Source organism: Anser anser (assembly GCF_964211835.1).
Source record: "Anser anser genome assembly, chromosome: 4".
NCBI classification, from domain to species: domain Eukaryota; kingdom Metazoa; phylum Chordata; class Aves; order Anseriformes; family Anatidae; genus Anser; species Anser anser.
This window is the reverse complement of record NC_139724.1, coordinates 66,911,580-66,936,288: the sequence shown is the minus strand read 5'-3', so window position 1 is coordinate 66,936,288 and position 24,709 is coordinate 66,911,580. Positions and strand designations below refer to the sequence as shown.

Sequence of the window (24,709 nt, the reverse complement as noted above, 5' to 3'; positions counted from 1 at the left end):
CTCAGCGCAATGACTCGAGGTCCTTAAATTGCACTCCAAGCACATCTTGTATTAGGTACATTACCAAAAGCCTGTGCCAACCGCCCAATGCCCTGGATAATGGAGAAATGACTACGACCATGATCTCTTAACTTATAATGCAAAGGTCTAATTACTACACCAAAAGATGAGAAAGGATACATATGGCCATATGGGGCTTTTTATAGTGCCACGGGTCTTTGGAAGAATAAATTATGTCAAATACATGAAGAAATACAATGTACACAGCAATCCTGAGCTTTGCATGACAAATTCATTTGCACTGTCCATTTAAGTATGGGTGAGAATACTGACCAGACATAGCTTAAAATAGTCTAAAAGAAAACAAACGTGGGTCTTCCCAAAACCAAGGCTTCACTTCCATTTCCAAGGCACTTCATAGTGCTACAAGCAGTGTTTACCCTTTGTCGTCTCCTCTGTGCTGGTTCTAATTAATATTATCTGAGGGTGTCACCTGAGCTTCTTAAATTATCTGCTGGCTGCTTAAGTACATTTCATTTTATTCCTGTTCTGTTTATTCAACACAGGCTTCTTATACCAGTCCTGAAGACGTTACCTGAGCACACTGCAGAAGTATATGACACTGTGATTGAAGCCTGCTAGGTATGAGCCTTCCTACAGCCCCCTCAGGCCAGAATTCTGCATGCCACAAAGAATTTTCTTTTAGAGTTTTCAAAGATAATACCTATATAAACTGCTGTGTGTTTGTTTGTTTTTAAAGGGAAGAAAAAAAAAAAAAGCATGCCTTGCACAGGGAAAAGAAGTTGAGGAGCTTTGTGGTGGTCCAACATTACTGAGAAATATATGTATTTCCACAGCCTACACCTGTTACCTCTTACTAGTCAGTAGGAGCAGCCATCACATTCCGCACTCTGAAGTCCAACCAACTCCTTTAGCCAAAAGATTTCCCCAATCTCATGACTGGGTTTGCTTCTGTGTTGATCCTCTATGGTCTAACCTCTCTGGGGGGTTGCCTTTATCTAAAATCTGAAGTAATGATCATTAATATTCCTTAGTGTTGAGACTTGTGACTGCCTCACATTCTCTACAAGGGATTTGTTTGCCCTCTTGCACCTGACATACGTCGCCTAACCCACAGAAACCCATCTGTCTAGCATATAAATACAATTTACTGTAACCTTTCCTCTTTACAAACATCTCTGTTTTTCTTGGAAGCATGCTTGTCCTACCAGTGAAAACCATCACACCAATGAGGTGGGAAAACTAACAAACAAAAACCAACTAAGTAGTTTTTATGCATGATTTGGCAATACAGAATCCAATTTGGGTCACAAAAGACCTTTCTTTGTTGTGTTTTTTGATTTTTTTTTTTTAAATGAAACAAAGTCCCTGGTCTCAGAACTTTCCTGGCTTTAAGGCCAAGAAAATCCTTAAAATCCTTTAAGGCTTTTCAGAACACAGTTGTCTCTCAACTAGGGAACAGCATCACTCATTTATGACAACACGACAGTCCAGGACCTTTCCATCAAGTTGACAAAGATGCACAACTTAAATAAAAATTCACATTCAAATTATCAACAAATGAAAGTTAATGATGGATCAAATTTGGCAGAACTATTCTAACATGTAACACAATTTGGTCCTCAGCTATAAGATGTGAAATTTAAGTGATAAATGGTTGCTGGAGACCTTTTCAAGATAATTGACATGCTATGGTGCATTAATATTTCTTTCATTAGTATCAATCTAGAGCTCTCATCTGTTGGCAGAAGGCCAACTGCATTGTGTAAAAAATAACCCTACCAAAAGAGTATTGTACTTGGAAAACAAATGACTCAGGAAACGAAATATTTTTACTATTAGTCAGATAGTATAAGAATCTGATTTTTGACCTTGGTTCGTCACTGTCATCTCCTTTTCCTAGTATTGTCATTTCCGTAAAAGATACAGGTGCAATCAGTTATTATTTTAAGTACTTGATCTGTGACAGAAATTGGGTATTTTGACATGAATATGAACTGAATATCACCTGCAGTTACTTTAACAGATCAAAAGCACAAAGTAAAGGACCAGATTTTGGAATGCCATGCTTTCCAGGCAAGTGTGATGTAAGTCTATTGATTATTTTCAGAATAATGCAGTTACAATTATCATCTTTTATTAGCTGTTCTGAGACATTCTTTCCTCTCTCCCTTACCAGTCTCCTTTAGTGTACAAGGAGTCTTGCTGAGAGGGCATGAATTTCAATCATAGGTCATTATCCATGTCTTCCTCCAGCCCACTGTTGCAATGATATCATCTCCTCAACATTTTCCCCCTAACTGCTAAGTCTGAACACCAGCATTCACTTACCCCATGTTCTTTATGCTCATTCTCACCACAGTCAGCATCGCTAACCCTTCAGCTCTACCGGGCACTTCTAACTTGTCACAATCACTTTGGCCGTAAGATCTTCCCAGTAAAAACTTGTAGAAAGGGGAAATTTTCAGAGTCCTGAGAGCACCAGTAAGTTTTATCTGCCCTTGGCAGCCTCACCTTGTACCTAGCCCACACACTCTGTCCATAACACCAGGACCTCAATTTCAGCTCAGGCACAGGGTCCTAGCCTGAGTCACAGGCCTGCTTGTTCCTGTTCCTCCTCCCTGATGTTCCTGAATCATTGCTTGGGTCTCTCGGGCTGACCTTGGACCTGTCTTGTTACCTTGCCTGAAACTAGGAAAACATTCATTTTGCATTATTTTTTAACTAGGTTTGTTATTCCCACATGCAAGTTAAAAAGCAAGCAAGGCAAAGTTTTAAAATATTCAGACACTGGTTTACCAGTTCTTCCTAGCTTACTCTGCAATACTCTTCAGGGTTCTGAGCTGTGGTTACAGCATTTACTGGCAGCTGAGATGGAGACAAAGCACCAGAATTCAGCAAATGTTAAAGGGATAAAAAAAATACTTCTAAACCAATCATTGCTATGAAGTCAAGTAAAATAGAAACAAGATAAATCCTGTGGATTCCCCTGAGCTAGACAAGCCTTAAATTCCCAGCTTCAATAAAAAGAACAGAAAAAGAAGAAAGAAATGCAGTTGTCCCTTGTGTCATCATACAGAAGTTAAAAAGCACAAGACCCTTTTCACCCTGCACAATCGCAGTTCGCTTCTGTTTGAAAAGATCTGAAGAATCAAGTGAGAGATGAAAATACATCTATTTTCTGCTATTACAACCACGGTAGAGCAATCCTTGCATGGGTTTCATGCCCACACACAGTCAGCTAAAAACAGCGAAGAAAGCATCTGCTACCTGAGAACGGTAGCACAAATAAAGAGGACAACACCATAGGGTAAGATTCTGGCAGGCAAAGCACGTAGCTGCTGATGGTGTGCTGCAGGTACTGCTATGGGACCCAACTGCTGCCAACCACTTCAACCCTGGCAGCTTTCATCGTCTGGAAAAGGAGCATAAAAAAGACAATTTTCTTCTATCACCAATTCATGGCAATACATACGGATTTAATGGGAATGAGACTAGAGCAAATCCAAAGTGTCCTGGAGAATATGATTTTAGCATGGGAGACTTAATTACTTATATCACAGAACTTTTTTTTTTTCCCCCACAACAAAACACAACTGAACTAATGGCCTGGGAGAAAAAGCTAAACAAGCAGCCAACAAGTGCAAGTGGAAATGAAGATGATGCTAAACACGTGGGAGAGAATTCAGAAAAGCAAGAATGCTACTGAACAAACAACATGAAATCCACCAAGGTAGACTGCCACACAAGGGGGGGGGGGGGGGGAAATAATCAAAAGCCTAAATTAGAAAGAAAATGGGGTAAGGTATAATATAGATGAGAAAGACATTAATAAAGAAGAACATGTTGTATGTTCCTTCAGAGTTATACAAACCCTATTGCCACTGTGCTTAATTCTGGTATCATTCCATGGGATATGAATTTATCTCAGGATCCATGCAAATCTGCCTTTTTCAGTTCCCCTTCTCCTTCAATTTTGGCATGCATCACATGCTAGAATACAAATTTATTGCTTTTTCCAGCCATGCTGATCCTTTCCTTTTCCTGGCTTCCTTTAATGTTTTCTATATGCCCCTTCCCTTGTGTAGTTTTTGCCCATTTGAAAATTCAGTAATCCCACTTGCAATTATTTTCTTTTTACCTTATTAGGTTTTGCTTTTACCTTACTCAGTAATCTTATTTTTTTACTGCTTAGAAACTCTATCAGTCTATCTGAATCCATGGAGTTTTCAGGGTGTGATCTGTACAAGAAGTAGTATAATCTACCTGTATGAATGAATCCTGAATGGAAAAGCATTTAGCAACAGGGACCTTTGAACTCACGCCAGTTCAGCTTACGGCTGCACATGTCACAAAACATATACCAAGCTCCACATATTCTGATGATCAAAGTTATAGTGCCAGTAACATATAGCGCCAACGTGAAGGGGAACAAAATAAAGAGTGAATTAGAAAACATAAATCAACTGTAGGATTCCTTCAAAAGACTAACAGGCCAAATGCACACGTATCTCTGATCAGAGCAGCCCTCAAAGTATCATAGAATGGTTTAGGTTAGAAGGGACCTTAAATATCATCTAGTTCCAGCTCCCCTGCCATGGGCAGGGGTGCCACCCAATAGATCAGGTTGCCCAGAGCCCTGTTCAACCTGGCCTTGAACACCTCCAGGAATGGCGCATCCACAGTTCCTCTGGGCAACCTGTGCCAGTGCCTCACCACCCTCTGACTAAACAATTTCCTCCTAATGTCTAATCTTAATTTACTCTCTTAGATTAAAACCATTATCCTTTGTCCTGTCATCACAGGCCCTGGTAAAAAGTCCCTCTACATTTTTCTCATGAGCCTCACGGAGCAGTACAGAAGCCCAGCACGGTGACAACTCCACAGGAAGATCCTGATACATACAGCAAATTCAAATACCACATGAACTTTGTCACACACAGAGAAACAAAAGGAATCCTGTGCTATGATCTCTGCCTATTGCGTATATCACAGAAACGGCTGACTGTCTCAGCTGGGCTAAATCCTCCTTCAGTTGCATTATGGAGGCGTGACCCAGCTGGACTTCTACTACTGGATTTGAATAGCATCTCACCCATCCTAACATCCATCGTGACTGACAAGCTGCTCTTCATAGGTATGTTTATTCCACTTGGTTGGGTGCAGCTGCTCTTGATCTGGCTGAGGTGATCAGGCTGTGCTTCTCTAGCGAAGTGATACATAACAAACCCAGACATAACTTTTGTAAGGCTTTGATATAGATCAATGTTCAGGAAGGGTAACAATAAAACAGCAGGAATCTTCATTAATCCTATGGGGAAAGGTATATATTTATTCTGTTTTCCATCAGATAATAGAAAAAATAAACCAGCAATATAGGAATTCCAGTCCTTGAGTAAGAGCCTCTGTAAAATCAAAGACTAAATTGAAAAAAAAAAGATTAAAAGGTCTCATGTACCTCTGAAGTACAGTAATTTGAGACAGGAAATTGATATCACTATAGCAACCAAAGTAGTGTCATGAATGACTGAAAAGAATTTTAACCTATGGGGTAGGAAACCATGGATGCTCAGGACATGAGAGGCACATTTTACTTGCAGTTAAGCAATAAAAAATAATCAGCCATATATTACATCATATTTTTAATAAATTTTCCTCAAACTGTTGGCGTTACGCTGATTTATTATGTCTAATTAGTGAGAATTCTAATTACAGATCCCAGATGGTGAAATCTTCAATTGGAATACAAAGAGACTACTTTAATCAGTCAGCATCTTACTTCGGTAAGTCTGCAGGCACAATATCCAGATGTAAATAAAATCTAAGGTACCAAAATATCTTATGCGAAGGAATGACTTGCAGGAGCTATCAGGAAATGAAAGCTCGCAGTAATGAGACTAAATTTATATGGAACCACACTATGAGGTTCCTACAGATAGCAGCCTTGCCCAATGGGTTGGAAATTTCTCTTCCAAATAACTGGCAAGAGAGGCAAGAAAATGATTACAATTTCCCCTGTCAATCAAATTTCTTGTTAGTGATGAAAGTCCAATCAAGGGTAAGGAAAATTGTTCTAAAGCCAAGAAAACAATGATGGGCCCATAACAATGGGTTAGGAGTTCAGAAGTGTTCTGAAGGGGGGGGGAAAAAAAAAGGAAATAACTGACTTTCAAATTGATGGGGAAAGATGAAAGCATGTGAAAATAAATGGGAATGGCAGGGAGGACAGTCAAGATGGTTAGTCGGGGGAGTACTATGGAGCCATGAGTGTCCTCTGTAATTGCTCTTTTGATTTATCTGGAGCTATTTAAATACAAAGATTTTATGAGAAGACAGTGAACCTTCTAAAGATAGGTACCAGATGGGTGAAGAGAGAGACCTGTTTTGTTTTTTCTTTTTTTGTGTGTGTTTGTTTTTAAGTTGACCCTGAGTTTTGACAAACCATTAGTTTTCATGATTATGCCCCATAATCTCCACATGATTATGGAGATATTAGGTCTCCATTTGAAGGGCATGCCCCACTGTGATAGATGGTGTCTGGGTCTGTGTTTGTGCAAAGTTCCAGGCCCCAAAAAACTTACAAGTCCAGATAATCCTATATGTAACACACATGGCATATCTAACAATATTGCAGGGCCATAAAGCCCTTATGCCTATCCCATGAGCTGAGGAGACATGAAGACAAGGGAAGAGGAAATTCATTTCACATGGATGGAAATAGTATTGAATTACTCAGTCCTTGTTTAGTCAAAAATGTGCTTCCAGACGCAGCACCCTCTCCAGCTGAAAAGCCAAGCCAACCTTTCCATAAAGACCATGAAGTCGGTACCCATGGAAAAGCAGCCCTTGTCAATGGTCATCATGGGCCCAGAGAAGCAAGTGAAACTGTAAATCCATGTGGAGGATGAGGGACATCGTTCACATTCTCAGAGGAAAATGCCTCTACCTGTACGGATCTGCCTGGAAAAAATAAGTCAGAAACTACATATCCCCAAAGACTGAGAACACATTTCCGTCTCATTCCATAATCAATTATGTCTGCGTGTTAACAGCTGGAGCAAAATGAAGCACACCTCTAGAACAGTAACATCAAGGTTGGGCCCAGTGTTGAGATGGAAAAGCAATGTTCAGCTGGCTTTCTCAGTGGTTTGAATACCCAAAGAGTGCATAATTTCAGGGGGAAAAAAATAAATACAAAAAATCCTCTAAAATTGAGCACTGTAAACACCAAAACAGGAAGCTGGATGGGAAAATTCTCCAAAACCAAGTGGTAATGGAGATTCCTAACAGCAAAAAACCAATGGCAAAAATCTCAGTTTACCTAGAATGTTGTGGTTGTACTTTTCCACACTTACCAAACGCAGACAGTTTACAGGATAAGGCAACTGCAGCATTCTCAGCCACAAAAAAAAAAAAAAAGAAATATGGTTTTATTTTTTGAAAAGACGGGTTTACAGCTAACAGACAGAAGCCATGTAATTTCTTTGTATCCAATCCCTACAAACAGAGGAGAGCCCTTAGCTGCTGCAGTAGGGCTTTAAAACAAACACAAAAATGGAAAAAAAAAACAGGCAGACATTTCTGCTACAGCCAGGAAGATTGCGCATGATGCATTCAGATGAGACTTTTGTGCTAGGACTTGTAGCAATTAAGGCAGTCTGAAATGGAGAGAAGAAAGAAGATGGAGACTCTCCTAAGATGAAAAGCTGGGAAAGACTCTTTGAGAGAAAGTGTTTTTGCAAATATTTCAGTCATGAGACAGGTCACGTTGTTAGACTTGCAAAGCCCAAGAAAGCACTGAAACTATTTTCTACTCTCCTGCTTATAATATTTTCCTAGAATACCGAATATCTTTCATTATCATTATGGTTTACATGATTGCAACTTGAACATAATCAGGAGCAGAACAGAAAATTTCTGGCAGGAGAATACAGAATGTTATAGAAACTGCTCAGAACCCGCTTTTAGATGTGTGTTTCTTGGCTAAGATGCGGTGAGAAGTATTTGTACTCTTTTACTGGTGGAGTTAGCAGAAAGATCATATCAGCAGTAGGAAATTAAGTGCCTCTACTTTATAGTGCTGTTTTGATTAGAAAAGTAGGGGGAAGTACCTGAAAACTCAGTATTTTGATCACTGTATATTTACCACATGCGATGCTATGAATATTACACCTGATCGTATCATCACACATTTTATGGTTACCATAAATATTCGTAATCCCTAATGATTTCAGTTTATGCAACATGATATTTAAATTGCAAGACACATAACTTCAGAGATAAATGATAACCAAGCCTGCTCCAGCAGGAGTCTGCCACAAGACTAGATTTTCCATTCCTCTGATCTCCGTTTAACTGAATTCTGCATTTCCACTAGAAGTAGCTGTAAACCTTAGCTAGAAATCAAGCTATAAGATATAAGGAGGTTTTAAAGAAAAAAAAAAAGCTCCTAAACATAATTTTTCATGTGTAAGGAATTTGCATCCCATTTCACTTCAAACATCTGAGTCATATTACATTACTGAAATGAGAATTTTAATAAGGTTACTATTTTGCTTCTGATTAGTGTTACTAATTGCAATGATTAATATCAATTGTAAATATTAATATAAGACATTTAATTCAGGGTTACATTCAGGCCAAACCATGATTCAAATCCACCCTTTATTACATTTAACTGTGTTTCTCTGATACGCTGTTCAGCTATCAGATCTACATGGGATGAATGATGGCTCAGATTACTTGGAGCTGCTAAGGAATTTAAGGAAATTTGGGATTCTCCTCCCCTCTGAAACACAGATATTTCCTGTTAATGTAAAATCAGTCCTGAATGCTCAGTCTGTATCGCGGGGTGCAGAGGGCAATGTAGAATCCAAACAACTGCCAGTAGAGATGTTGAAAGAAAAGCCTTTCATGCTTTTTTTTCCAGGAGGAGAAGAAAAATGAGGGGAAATTAGCTCAGTTTGTTGTGTCCCTGCTACACCCTTCATTCAGAATTTCACAGCTGAAAGTTCACCACCCATGTAACAAGTCTGCCAGAAGCACTGCAAGCTCCAAGCTTAAGAATTCACTGCGAATGAATTTAAATGGAAAATTAGAGGGGAAAAAAGCAAGTCTTAGCAGGATTCACAACAGGGGCTCTGAAAAGTTCAAGCCAAACTTCCAGCCCAGACCCAGACACTAACGAAAACCACAACACAGTACTTTCCTCTGCAAATAAAAACTGCAGGATGACAAAACTACTTGGGTTTGTCCCTGACACGACTGTCCTGCATTTTCCAGCAGCTGAACTTCCTTCCCCACAAAAAACCTCAAGAGGCATGTGTCTTCTACATAAAAATAAATCAGAGCGTGGCTGCGGCCGCAGCACAGCCTGCCTGAACCCAGCTCACGCCAGCCGTGCGGATCTCCAGCGTGTCACATCTCCAGGGCTATAAAGCATAAGCTGCGAGCGGGACTGAGGGCTAAGGGGAAAACAGACGTGATCTGAGGTAACTTAGTGCCACGAGAGAATTGTGGATATCAGCTTGTTTATAGCATCGCACGGGGACGTTAAGTCCAATAGAAACAGCGATGCTTCTGACGTTTCTCTACCAATGAAACATATTAACGTTGTTTGTCAGAAGATATGCTCGAGCAGAGAGTGAATTTGAACTCCACACATCCTGAAATTACTCTGAACTGCATGGCAATTTCCCAAGACACACTCAGAATATGAAAGCTCTATGGCTTTAAATAAAAATTGGAAAAAACAAGCAACAGGTAATAGCCCTCACAGTGATTTATCTAGTAGATTTTTATTTCTTTTTAATTGCCTGTTCTTTCTTTAGAGGGATGTGTACATTAAGACAAAAAAAACAACGTCAGATCACATCAGCAACGTTTTCTTAAGAGATGTTTAAAGCACATAAAATGCATCTCAAACTTTAAGCCCATTTCGAGCATTTATTTCAGTGCTACCAGAATACAGTGCTGCTGCTGTGCAAATTCCTCTTTTACTGCATGGAATACGAGGCCTAATAAAATCCATTTTTAAACTTTGTCTCCCAATTAAAAATAGAGATTAGTGCTCTCTAGGGAATTTGAAGGAACATTTTCTTTGAGTTCTAGATCATGAGATCTATTTTCCATCTCAAAGGCAGTGGATGCCAATAACCTTGACTCCAGTCAGTGAGGACTAGAGAGGAACTCCTGTTAAAGATTTCCTATCAGAGCATCTTCTTTCACAGCTTACATGGAAAGCCCTGGAGCACTATAGGAAATGCTGTCCCACCTGGGGAAAGGGGTTTGGTCACGGCCACTTGGGACGAGATGAGTGATCGGTGTGTGCTGGCTGTTTTGTACAGTGATGATTTTGAGCACTTTTCATTCAAAGGGTTAGAGATTTTCATCCTCTGCGTAGACGCTGAGTACACTCAGTGCCTACAATGAAATGAAACAGTAGGAGGAGGTCTCACTGCATCTGCAGGAAACACTGTGCAGCCAAACAGCAAGACAGAACAGCGAGTTCTCTTTAGACTTCCAAAAAAAAAAAAGAAGAAAAAAAGAAAAAAAGTAAGTTTTCTCTGCCTCCTATTTCATCTAAGATCTTGTGAGTATTACAGGTCCACGTCAATAAAATGTACATCAGAGACAAGTTTTAAATGACCTTTCCAAATCAAAAGGAACTCAGCATCAATGGTTTTAACTAGCATTTTTAACTTTCAGGATTTTATTGCAATTAAACCATTTTCTGGAATAACTGCTTATCTTTTCTTGATTATTTTCTGAATCTAACTGGTTGTGTCACAGCAATTCAGCTGAAAGAAAACTTCAAAAAAAATGTAGCATGCCTACTCAAGCCATTCAAAGGCCAGAAAGTAAGCACTGATAGATATACACACTGACTAGATGTTTATAGTTACACTAACTATATATTATACTGATCACATATCAAATATATATATATGCACATATATTAAGCGCTCGGTAAGATGCTTGCTGATTTCTAAATAAGTTTAATCTCCTCATTTTTGATCACCTGCAGTTTGCAGAATACTACAACCTCTCTGCTTTCACATCACTTCTCTACCAACAGGCAGATCCCATTGTACTCCATGTGAATGTTTCCTGCTCTTGAAAGACACATTTATGCTTGCATTTTAGCATGTCGGGCTGGAGCTGACTTGCAAGAATAACTTTACGACCTTCTCCTTTCTATAGGGGAAGTACAATACATTATTTAAAAAAAGGTAATTTATAAGAACCTGAATTTGTTCTTAAACAATACAGTATCTGACTTAGATTCTGAGCTAAAACTGAAAATCCAGGTTGACAACACATTCAGCCTCCACTCTCATTACTATCTAAATGAATAACAGGACAGATCATCAACATGACTTTTCAGCCTTAACTCTGATTTTTTTTAGCTTAAGCCAGTCGATTCACTATTTCTTAAATGTTGGTTTATGTTCCTTAGTGGAACTTCTTTCTCTGTTGTGTTTTTTTTTTTCCCTTTTCTTTCAGTGGTACATTAAAAAATAATAAAGTTTAACAATAAAAAACTAACACTTTCATTTTCTACACATGCTTTAGCAGTCTTAACTACCTATTTCCTCCATAATATTGTATTGCCTGAAGCTGTTAGATACTATTAAGAAATGCATTTGTGTGTTGTTTAAATGAATAAAAATAAAATTAGGGCTTATAACATGTGATGAGTGGAAAAAAAAAAAAGAAAACAACACTGAACAGCTCCTTCAGGTCTGTAAGTGATCAGGGTCTTCAGAGCACAGTCCTGTGCTCCCATACTGCATGACAGACTTTGCATGCACTAAAACCCACTAAAATATTAGCTCCATCAAAGAGAGAGCTTTTCATACCCAAGTCAGAGGAGTTTGGTTTATGTGACAGCTGCAGGATTTGACCTCTACCCGTTCCTGCTGCCCATCCTACAAGGAAGCTAACTTCTAAAGCTCAGAAGAGGAAAGTCACTGAGTTGTGCAGTGGTGAAAGCATGTGCCCATTTGTGCGTCTGTGTTGTTTTTTTTTTCCCCCTCTATATATTATAAGCCCTGCACAGCTTCTCTCTCATCAACAGGAAAACTAAGCTAAGTCCAAGGCCACCTGTGCTAGCAGCATATCCCGAACCACCGAGACCTCCTGCTCTCAGAAGCTGAGTGATGGAGGCAGGACGCAGAGCCTTTCAAAGCTAAGCTGCTGCAGAGGAGCTGGGTTACATTTCAGCTTCTCAGAGGCGTAGGCTAAACTGAGTTTTGCCATGCTGGCAGAGGAACCCCCCAGCCTCTCTGACTGTCGGTGCCTGCCTTTACCCGCAGCCTCCGCCAGCACCCACGCTGCCTTCCCATCCCAGAACATGCTGCTCGCCAGGGTGACAGCAGCAATGAGGCTGGCTGCAGCCCCCTGCTCCTCTCCAGCATGCGGGGAAGCCTCTGCCCCTGTGGCAGAGAGGAGACGCTGGCAGGCTCCGCAGGCAAGCTGGGTCCTTAAGCAGCAGGGAACACAGTTATGGGCAGGGATATGGGGCCAGGAGCTTACTCAGGCTTGGCTCCCAGCCACCTTAGGATGGTGCTTGGCAGAACATTACAGTGACATTGTTACCTCCAGACACCTACTCTGCCTTTGAAGAGGCTTAGAAACCTGTCCGGCTTTCGGGTTTACCATAGCAGAGTTCAGTACAACCCACAAGCATATGGTGCCATTTTCCCAGACTGTGCTACATCTTGGCTATCTCATTTTTAGGAGTGCAAAAGGTGCTTTCTCTCATTACAAAACTACTTCATGCATCTCAACTGCCTGCCACGAGGATGCTTTCCTAATGCCCAGGCAATTGCAATTACTGCTAATGATGCAATTACCACCACCACCCTGATTTGTCCTCGCCTTTCCTGGCTTGTTATTTCACTCATCTGCTAAATCCGGTTTTCTAAAGAGCAAGTTTTCCAAGGCTGTACAGTTATACATCTCTAATATAATAAGGATGCAACTTGGTTGTGATTACTTCATTTAAGGGGTAAATATTGATGCTCTGCCACAGAGTTATACTAATAAAAGCCCCAAGCTGATTTGGCCCTTTTGTTTTGACCTTTGCAACACAAAGCACAGACAAACAATGTTTTCAAGTAAACAGCAACATTCCATAGAAATCATTCTTCTTCCTTCTTACTCTTTTCACAACCCGAAATTCTTCACTTTGCGCATATCGTATTGGCTATGTTTGTCAGTGCAATTTGCTGTGTCACTTCTGGAAGAACTAAAACAGCAAGCTAGCTGCATTTACCCCCCAAAAGAACAACATATCTACCCATAGCCAAAAGAAAAACAAACAAAAAACAAAAAAAACAGGTCTGTATCTTAGCATTAAAGCTGGATAACAAGAATGGCAAAAAAAGTAGTTGCATCCTACCTCTGTATGTAGAAACTATAATTTTCCCATGTTCCAAAACTCTGATCTTTGAAAATAATAATTACAAATGCTGGCAGCAGATTCAGATGGTAAAAAAAAGCATTTCCATCTGAGATTAAGTTTACCAGCCATGCTGATCAAACCAAGCATCTCTGTATTTGAATTTTGGAGTTGTTATTTTCTGTATACAAAAGGACTAAAGGGAGAGCTGCATCACATCTATCAGAATTATCAGCAGTTGAAAGTGGTTTTCCAGTGAGGGTCTTAGAGATGGTGATACAAACTTACAGCACTTCCAAGCAGGGGAGGATTCAGGCAAGACCATCTCTCTGAAACACCGAAAGGCATGGCAAGCCAGCAGGCAGACAGGAGGAGTACTCTGGATACCTATTTATATGCACTGCAAACACTTCTATGCAGTTTTCCTCGTGCTCGTGCCAGTTGTCTTAAGAGAGAGCTCAAGGGAAGTGAAGCCAGCTGTGCCAGCTCTAGCAAGGGCAGCCCACACAGAGCTCCGTGCCCAGATGCACGACATAAGAGATCGTCTGTGAAAAGTCAGCTTGCAAGCAATTAGCAAAGGAGCCCCAGTGCACTGGTGAACAGTGCAAACACACTGCACAAAGCTACAGGCCAAGCTGTATGCAGAGTCATAAAGCAGAAACTGGGCTTTTCTTAAAGATATCAGCGCTCATTCTCAGCCTCAGGGCAACCACTTCACAGCAGCTGTAACAAGTTAAGGAATAACTGCTAGGGATGTGGATAAACACACTGGAAGAGGTCCACGTGCAAGCTATTCAGTGGTATTCTGAGGACCAGATGAGAAAGATCACTTACACGGCAAGTCCCCAACTGGCTGACATTTAGAGAGAATGTGAAGTCAGGACACTGGAGACCGAGCTGCAGCATCAAGGCATGAAGTGGCTGGTGCAAAGGGTAACCAGCCACAACTAATAGAGCAGCCTTACGTGAAAAGTTGCCCAAAAAGCTGTTACTAGACACAGGGAGACATCAAGGGCCATAAAAAGAAGAAGAAAAAAAAAGAAAAAAAAAACTGAAGTATACATATGTAAAACCTCCTCAGCTAGCAATGAATGGAGATTTTTTCTTCATTTACTTTTTCTAAGAGTTGAAGAATAGTGACCACTCATCGCTGGCCTCTGCAATAGAGAGGAGAAACTTGGTTCCAGTGGAATAAGAAGTTTCTGCTTGCTGTACATATAATGATTTTTAAAAATAAATTTTTCTAATGCTGCTGTACCAAATAAGTTCATCCACTGATGAGAGCATCATAAGAATTCCTAGCATACTAACAGAATAAACTTGCTACTGGAAAACTATTAAGGTGTTCCCACCGAATCTAAATACAAGGAAACTCCCACCAAAGCAGTCCTCTTTCATTCTCAGATATTTTTAGCATTCTTACCAAGTGATCAATTGCTCGTTGATAGTTTAGATTACTCTATGTAATAGTAGATTATACTGTTACTAGTGTAATCAAGTCGTGTCCCTAAGGATATTGTTGCAACAATGCTGGAAGAGGGCTTTTTCGACTAAAAATCTCCATCTGAGACTGCTTTTTCTACCAATTCTTGCTGCCAGGTGGACAAAGATAAAGACTGGATAAGGAAAACTTGTGCAAGTCATCAGTAGGTACAGCTGGGGGCAGGGGGTGAGGATGAATCCAAACCCTAGGACAGTGCCTGAAACTCGCTGAATACACGTTTTTCAGTGCACTACTGGCCTGGAAAGAGAAATGTCGTTTAGTATTCTCTCAGCCTTCTGAAAGGAGCAAAAAAGCATTAGATTGGTCTTCTGACAACATGAAGCATAAACAGCTTGAGGAATTAGTGTTGGTCATCGATATATCTACCAGAGGAAACCACGACTGCTGAGAGTGGAGTAGTTCATAAGCAATTCAGTCTACTGATCTAGTTAACAATTTGCTCTGTGTGCAGGTTTTTTGGATGGTGCTCTCAGTCAGGTCACTTAAAACAGTACTGGGAAGTTTCCATAATAAAACAGAGTTTTTTTTTTTTGTATTTTGTTGTTGTTGGGAAGATATTCAGTGCAGATCTTAGTATTCACAGCTACTTAGATATGACTTCCAGTATTTCTTTAAGAAGAACACCTTTTCTGAGGTTGTATTGGTTCAGACAAGCCAGTTTGAAAGCCTGCTATCTTCTCCAAGTATGCAACTGAACAGCTGCAGAAAAATAAAGGGGCAGAAGCAATTACAGACACAGCAATGAATCATATAATACTTCAGAGTGGTCCACTAAGCTTCATAAAATAAATGCAGAGGAATTTGAACTAATTTAAGAGGTCTGGCTGTTCTTCCACTGTATTCAGTGCTGGCGAAGTCTCACCTTGAATACTGTGTATAGTTCTGGGCTCCACAATGCAAAAAGGATGTTGAGGTCCGTGAAAACATCCAGAGGAGGGCAACAAAGCTGGCAAAAGAGCAGGAAGGCATGTCCTATGCAGAGCGGGGAGGACACTTAGGTTGTCTGGTCTGGAGAAAAGGCGGCTCAGAGGAGACCCTGCTGCTCTCCACAACTTCCTAGGAGGGGAAGGCGAGAGGGAGGTGCTGGTCTCTGCCCCTGGGGACCCAATGACAGAGCAGGAGGCAACGGCAACAAGCTGCACTCGGGAGGTCGGGACTGCAGAGTAGGAAACATTTCTTTACCATGAGGGTGGTCAAACACTGGAACAGGCTTCCTAGGAAGCTGGTGCATGCCCCATGCCTGGCAATGTTCAAGAGGTCTTTGGAGAATGCCCTCATCAATATGCTGCTTCTTTTGGTTAGCCCAAAAAGGCAGTTGGACTTGGACTTTGTAGGTCCATTCCAGCTGAATTATTCTGTTCTATTAAATAACCAGCGTTGGGAGTAGAACTGCCCTCCGTACAGTAGTTTGGGATAGGAGGCAATAAACCATTTATTCCAGGCATTGTTTGGAATGGTATCAACAAGATGTGAGCACAGGGACTTTTGCCGTCTCTTCCAGGCACCAGCCAGTACAGAACAACCTGCCCCTCTCCCTCTGATTATTTTTGTCCTCTCTAAATATAAATTCCACTGTGATTAAACTATTCAGACAACAAGGGTGGAAAAGTGCCTTCCTGCTCACAGGTGAATAATATAACAGTGCTTTGTGGTTTAGGGACAGCACTCATGAACATGAAAAACTAGGGATGTTAGGGAAAATTTTTAAAGCAAATAAATAAATAAATAATAATATGCATGCCTTACTAGGGAGGAGAGGCCCTGCAACTGAAAAAGTAAACGGGAAAAAAATGGAATATACTTCCTTTTCTTTTTTCTTTTCTTTTCTTTTCTTTTCTTTTCTTTTCTTTTCTTTTCTTTTCTTTTCTTTTCTTTTCTTTTCTTTTCTTTTCTTTTCTTTTCTTTTCTTTTCTTTTCTTTTCTTTTCTTCTCCTTTCATTTTGGGGGGAGGGTTATGGAGAGTGGCTAAAGCTTTCACATAGTTCTATCACTAGTTCATACATCAGAACATATCTCTGGATTCTCTGAAAGGAAGCGGAAGATGAACTATTCCTCAGGGATGTAAGGAGGAAAGTATGGCAACACCCCAGCATGCTTCAATACACAGCAGTGGGTAATTAGTTTTGAAGAAGTGACAGAATAAACCCAGAGCCTCAACTCACTGAAGTCTTCAAAAAGCCTTTTTACTGCCTAACTATGGTCTCTTTGCTCTTTCTGATACTTGTGGGCAGGTATATTCCCCTCCTATATACGTGAAAGACTAAAGTATTTGGATTCCTATGGGGAAAGAACTTCTAGTTTTGCTTTCAAATTTTTATTAAAACAGATATACGACCTGGTGAAAGCAGTCTCTGCATCACTAGATAGTGCTACCCCTTTACCTTCGGGGTCTTTGTTGCTATATTGTTATGGATGAGGATCAAGAATTTGAAGAATGTTAATTACTGCTGATACATATCAACAATTGCTACTTCTTGAATTCCAATAAGCTCTTTGATATCGACATGTGAATATTACAGGAAATATTCCCATTGAAATGACTAAAATGACTGGCAAAAGAGGTTTGTATTATAATACCAGAACGGAAAGCATGTGGAGATCAGCAGTCGAGTATGATGAATAGGCTGAACAGGAAGCCATCACAGCTCTTGCCAACTCAGTCTCTTTTGATCTGGGTTGCTTAGGAAATGTAGAGGCACATCCTTACCTCTCAAGCACATAAGGGGAAAGAGTGGAATTTCTTTGGGGGCCTGGAAGGAACTGAGGAAGTCATCTGGCACACAGGGGAGTCGTTGCATCATGGCCATTCAGAAGCAAATGGGGCTTCAGGGGAACAGAAGAACCAGCTTCCACTTTGCTGACTGTTTCAACCAACCACAATATCTGCAGCTTTTGTCTTTCTTGCCAGCTTCTACTAAGATAGTTTTTCCATATTCGCCACGTATACACATTCTTACTGGTACTTAACCAGGCCCGTGCTTTTATGGCCTACCAACTGGAGAGGCCTGGTGTGCTGTTCACGTGCCAGAACAGAGGTTCTTCTCAACCCAGACCAGTTCTGACCAATATCTCAAAGTATAGCTGAGCACCAGCTGCCAGCATGCATAAAAAGAAGTCTCAATAAAACAACAAGTATGACATTGGAACTTGAAGTCCTTGTCGAGCAGTTGGGGACCACCCCTGCAGCTGCATAATGGCAGCTGGCAAAGGCCACAGGGACATGGAAGCACCACCATCAGGTTGAGGGTCTTCTGTCCTGACTTAGCGGTCTCACATTCTTACAAATCCAATTGTACCACACACCCCTTAAGAAGCCAGTACCATTTTTCCTAAGCACTTACCTGCTTTCCTATCCAAAGTAGCCCGAATCCCCATTATTTACATCTTTTTCTAATGGAAACTACTCAGATTCTGCTAACACCCAGTTGTCAAATATCTGTACAACCTGTATGATCTCAATTGTCACAAACAGTCTCACAAATCCACTTTCCTGGTGACTGTAAATACTCCATTCACATCCAGCTTTACCGTCAGATGCCTCAGACAGTCACCTACTTGCAGAAGATGACAGTCATGGACCATACTTCTTGTATACTTCCACAGCATCTGATGCATCCAGTCCCTCCCCTACACATATAACATTTTGAACAAGATTGACTGATGAAAATCTGGATTTTTATTCTAAATTCAACTCACAAAGAGAGAGATTTTATTTCATAAACCCTGACAGAACAACCTGCATGACATTTGACAGTAACTTTTTGTCTTTACCTAGCTAAGTCTTTTTTTATTTTTTATTGTGGGACAAATTGTGTTGAAGTGATGTTTTCACAAGGAAATCTTAACAAGTATAGCATTATAGCTATTTATAAAATTAAATCCCGGCGTTGACAGTTTTTCCGCGAGCCCAATGTTTTTTATGATTAAGACTGCTATGTTGAAGTCAGAAGTTCTATACTAACAAAATCACAGATGCTAACCAAAGTGTAGCACTAAAAAGTATTGATATTCAGCACTATTAGCTCAGATTAAAACAGCTAACATGGTTTTCCACAGGTAGACAGGTTATCAACAGTAGGAGGGAATACAAAGCAAAACAACTGTATGCACTTCAAGTTACAACAGCAGCAGTCCCCATTTCCAGCTGCACAAATACCTGCCCACATTAAAGTTTGCTGCATAAACCACCATGACCACTCTTGTGCTACTCTTGTCCATGCTTGTGCCAACAGACCCTGCTGAAGTTAATTTTCTGGAACTACAGTTATCATCGTAAGAGGGTTTGCATCAGAAACTGAGGCTGTGTTTATGTCAGACTCACAAATTTCTATTTCTTTATTGCTCAGCAGGAAGAGGCACACTCTTACCAAAATTTAGTGGAGCTGTTTAAGTTAAACTCAAGGAGATTTATATGTGTTCAGAGATTTTTAGTTTGCTTTTTTTTGCTAGCTTTATTTATTGGTTGATTTACAACTGGATACAGAGGGGAGGAAACACTTTCCCCATAATTTGTCTGGTTTCGGTCAAGATATGTTTGCAGTTGTAAAAGTCTGTGTCCATCAGCAGTGCAGCCCTCAGTGCTCTGCCCTTCATGTTGGATATAGTCCTGTATTAGTTTTGCTGATGCTGGATTTTTAAATGGTTGTCATTCATTAGTAAGGGCACTAGGACAAAGATGATGATGATAATGACAGCTAAGAAATTAGAAAGATTCTATATATGGCTTTCAATGAAAGGTTAAAAAAAATAAAGTGAAGACCCACAAAACAAAAGCTATGTCCTTAATATAACAGATCATTTCCCTATAGACACAACTTCAATATCTAAAATATTTAGAGCATTTTATATAATACATAACTGTATGCACAAAGGAATCATAGATTTTTAGCCGGCTTTATTGTTTTACTTTATGTGAAACTGCTAAGATGCAGAACAATGAATCTTCATGTTACCCATCTGCAGTCAGATGTTGTTACTAGCAATTTAGAAGCGACAGTTTTCATTAGCACACACCCAATGTCCCTTCTAAATGTTCAAGTTAGACACTTTGTAGACAGCACTCTGTACATCCACATCATTACCCTTTAGTTGGCCAGTATGAGAAGATGCTATGATGATTCAAGATTATAATTAAGTATGTACAGTTGGGGAATTACAGTCAATATATTTCAAACTAGGAGAATAGCAACCCCCTCTTCTGTCATTTAGACGCAATCAGGCTGATTTCAAACTGCAGTAAATAATCTCCTCTCCCCCTGAATTCAGTAAGAAGTGCAAGTTATCAGCATTCACGCAATCTAAGCAATTTCTGTTTAGCAACCTAAATTAATTTGAAAATGTTTACCTGCTGGGCCCAAACCTTGAGTAAATGACTTGTGACTTGAACAACGTCTTCCAGAACATAATTAAGAACATTCACTGGTAACAGAGCACTTAACAAGGCACCAGGGGGCCTACACGTAGCCAACAAATGGGGGAATTTCAATTAAGTTGTAACTTAACACAACCTATAAGCAAATAGCTGCTGAACAGGAAGATTAGCCAAAAAAAAAAAAAAAAAGTAGGGAGAAGAGCTACTGCAAAGGAATATTTGGATAGATTCTATAATTTATATATTGATGATTATTTTAAGCTCAGGACATCTCTGCTTCAGCTGCTGAGCTCTTCTCTGTCAGACTTTGCTATAACCATGCCTTCATATGGCCTTCTTTTCTATACAGAGAAGCAGGCAGACAAAATAGTACTAGCATCAACAAAGCACCCTTACAACAGAATATAAACCCCTGGACTTTGAGTCATGCAGAGGAAAGGTGTCATAAATGTAAATATTGAAAGATTCTGCTACACGTTAACAGCTAGATAAGCACAGCCTTCACTCCAGAGATTGGTGGAGATTTCCAAGAAGGCTGCTGGAAAGTTGAAAAACTCATCTCAAGGCATCCAGCTAGCACATGGTCAAAAATTAGCCCTGTGCCTGCAGTCCTCTCCACTCCCATCTATGCAATGCCTCAGTGTTTCTCAACACTGACCTAGCAGATTTGTGCTGCATGGTAAGAGCTTTACTAATTTTTTGGGGCTCAGTCTCATTTCGTGAAAAGATGTTGAGTCAATGACTTTCAAGCTCATCAAATTATATTTATTGACACCAAATAGCATCAATGAAATTCTGCTAAAACTAGATGAGGGAAACCATTGTTTATTGTTTTAGACCTCCAGCAGAAAGCAGAAAAACCTTAACTAGCAGCAAAAAAAATAAAAATAAAATCTGAAATAGCAGGAAAAGAAAAAGGCACTTTAAGGAAATACTGATATCTACAGTCAAATCTGTAATACTATGAAATTTACTCCTGCTTTACAGAGATTTTTATCACACACTTTCGCATGCAATTTGAAAAGAAGTCAATAACTATTCTATATAGTACACTATAAATGCCAGTCATAGAAAACAACTTGTCAACCTGAAGAGACATCCAAAACAAATCCCACCAGGGCCCAGCATCTAGCACAGAAATACTGAATGATTTTGGTTCTGACATAATTCCTTAAGGCTTCTTACCAAAGCACAGGAGCAAGTTTTCAACATTCACTCCTTCCCCCAGAACAACAAGAAGTGTTTCCTACACTGAAACTCAATACAGAGAAGTATGTGCTACATAACATATTTACTTCAGTTTTCCATCATGCACCTTTTTTCAAAGGTTAAGCAGTGTTCCAAGAATTCGTTAACTAATGCTTGTAAAAAGTTTTGAAGATGAACATTACTAGATAAGGGTAGCTGTTATTTTCCAAGGACGAACAAGTATCTAGCAGCTTTGTGCTGCACAGTAAGAGCTTTACTAATTCTTTTGGGCTCAGTCTCATTTCATAAAAAGATGTTGGGGCAAGGACATAATACTTGTCAAGCTCACCAAATGCTATTTACTGTTACAGAAACATAATGGCAAAGAAGGTTCTGGGAAAAAAATAAGTTTAAAAAATACAGAGTTATTTTTCCAGTTAAATCTTACACCAAACTTCCACTGAAAATGTATAATGTTGATGGATAGAAACACCAATTTCATCTATGACTGATGTTGTATCTTTGGTACTTCCACCAGCCTTATAATTCTGCTCATTGGTGACAGGCATGCACCTCTCTACCTATATAACAAAACTGAATTGAAACAGGTCTGCATTAGTTGCCACTTGAATTTATTACAACATAAAACTCAACAATAAAGCAATGCATCTGTTCAGAAGACAGATACGAAAATGTTAATGTTGCTGCAAAGACCCAAACCGTGTAAATGCAGGATGATTTCTGACTGCAGCAAGAGCACATGGACATGCTAAGAACATCCTAATTTGAACTGATCAGCAGGCAGCTAGCTCCTCTCCAACAGCAAGGACTCGGGATTTATCACACTTCCCTCAGTCTGTTCTTTAAACAGACAGAAAAATGGTACAGGAACCTGAAAATGCATCTCCTAACAATTGGGGCTAATTACCATTCAGGCTCCTGCTCCTATCACAGCTGCTCAAGGATAATTACCGTTAATGAAAGTGGTGGTTGCAGGCTTCTTGGCTCTGCTAAGTAGCCTTATAATAACAGACTGCCGAATGCATTTGGCATTCTGTGCACCTTGCCACAGAGGAACAGTATTGATCCACGCACCACGGCATCGCATTCAGACTAAGGAATTCATTTGCGAAAAACATATGATACACTCAAAAGCAGAGGAAAACATCACTCTCCAAGACCAGACAGCTTCTCTGTGCCAAGACGCTGTCTGAAAGGCAGCCTGCCCACACGACAGCACAATTCCTTAACACGAAGCCATTTCAAGTGACAGAAAAGTAATGCACCTGTTTACAGAACAGCTAGGTGAGAGAGATGCTAGCGAGCTTATGGAGGGTTGCGACAGACCCTGACCTCTTCGGCCTCTTCTGTGTAAGGAAAGTTTCACCCCTACAGCTATACTGCTATATTACAGCAAAAAAATCACTCACCGTGAAGATGTGGTTCATGGGGACAGACTGGTGATTTTTGTCATCAGGAGCTATTCCAGCTCAAGTGTCCCCTCAGCTTTATGTCGGCTCTTTTGGCTAAAGCACCCTTTACCATGAGCTCTTCATCCTGATTGTCACTGGCACAGCAACCTGAGCTGTGAATCTCACCTCTGCCCGGTACCACTTTGTTGTGCAGACCTGCCTGAGGAGGCACTGACAGTGGTCACCAACAGCTGTCCACAGTGGGTATGAGTGTCCCATCCACCTGATCACACTCACAGTTCACATACGTAATTATTTTGCACTGTGAAAACAGAGCATAATCCCAGGAAACACCAAAATCCATTCTGCTTACATTCCATCCTGAAAGTATTTCTGAAGACTTTAGAGGAACTGAAGTGAAACTGGAGTCAACAGCACTATTTTGGTGCAAGAGATATCAGTAACATGCCATATTAAATTTTGAGCTCTAGAAAAATACTATCAATATTTCCTTATCAAGATCTTTTTCTGTGATGGCTTTTCTTTATAAAGAAAGTGTGGGTGGCAGCATCAGACTTGCTGACATTTTTCATAAGGACTGTTTCTCATTTGGTTTAGGAGAAATAGCAGAAAACTAAGCCTGCTCGCTCTCCTTTTCTCATAACCATGCATGTAACCAACAAAGACAAGCCAACCTCAAGATGCAGTAGTGCACAACAGAGCTGGGAGCTGATCTAGAACATTTCCAGAAACTGAGCCTTGTTTTTGCAGGGAGGGAAGCATCCCGAGGAATTAACAGAATAAAAGAAATATTAGACAACTTCATATCATATTGAGATTTTCAAACACATTGTGCCCCTATTGTTTTTCAGTTTGAAATTGCATAATTAGTGATTATAACATCAAAACAGAGCAGAATGACAAAGAAATGTAGTCAGAGACAGGGACAGAGTAGGAAGATAGATTATTGGACAAAATGTGAAGTACGCTGGACAGTCACTAAGGTGAGCTGATAAGATGGAGATACACAAATTATTTATTCCAAATAACAGAAACTAGAGATGAGGAATCTCTGTGAGACCAGGAAGGCTTTCTGATTTGACAAGGAAGCAATCATCAGGATGCAGGCAGAAGAGACTGGGAAAAGTGATAAAGGGAAATACCAATCAAGAATGTGGAGGATTTGGGGAACCATGCAGGCTTTTTTTAAAAATGAATGTGAAAATCATTGAGTCCTATCGTTATTGAGATGAAGTGATAATTTTGCCTCAAAATCTAAAAAAGAAAAGGAATAAATACTATGATGAACAGCTAAGAACACAAAGTCAATAAAAACACTGTTTGAGAGCATATCTGATCAATACACCAGCTACTGTTATAAATAACATTTTAGAGAGAAGACTATTCTGCTTTTTTCATTTTGCATATGATAACTCTCAGTAATGTCGAAATTCATGTTTATTTGGCAGTCACCCATTACGTGTTATAGCCCTGCCTTTGGAAAAATCGAGTACTGTCTGACCGTAGAAGCTATAGTAATCACACAGTTGCTTTGATGCAGCATTGCAAGTTTTGCATGGGTCCATATTTGGCTTACAGTTGTGTTCAGAGTTTTGCCTAGATAGATGCCTAGGGGAGTGGTCTCTAATTGCACAGAATTTGATTACCTCATTGCTAACTTTTGTATACACGCCTAAAGCACTGAGGTTTATAGTTAATATATAACTCTGCCCATTCTGGGTACCCATTCTGATACCGTTTCTTGACGCTATGAAAGCCTTTGGAAGCCAGCTCAGTTCCCTGCTGCA

General features: G+C 40.1%; 1 protein-coding gene across 7 annotated transcripts in view; it reads right to left on the bottom strand.

The window, feature by feature from the left end:
- SORCS2 (sortilin related VPS10 domain containing receptor 2) overlaps nucleotides 1-24,709 on the bottom strand; it is a 552,575-nt gene that overhangs the window by 399,410 nt on the left and 128,456 nt on the right. Inside the window, exon 1 of one of the 7 annotated variants that reach the window (XM_083834479.1) lies at nucleotides 13,715-14,801. The exons of 5 other annotated variants lie outside the window; for them this stretch is intronic. In XM_083834479.1, the coding sequence (XP_083690605.1) occupies nucleotides 13,715-13,774 (60 nt within the window). In that variant the 5' untranslated portion in view covers nucleotides 13,775-14,801. Of the gene's footprint in view, nucleotides 1-13,714; nucleotides 14,802-24,709 lie in introns of those variants that run through there. One more of the 7 variants, XM_083834478.1, reaches the window with a different exon arrangement.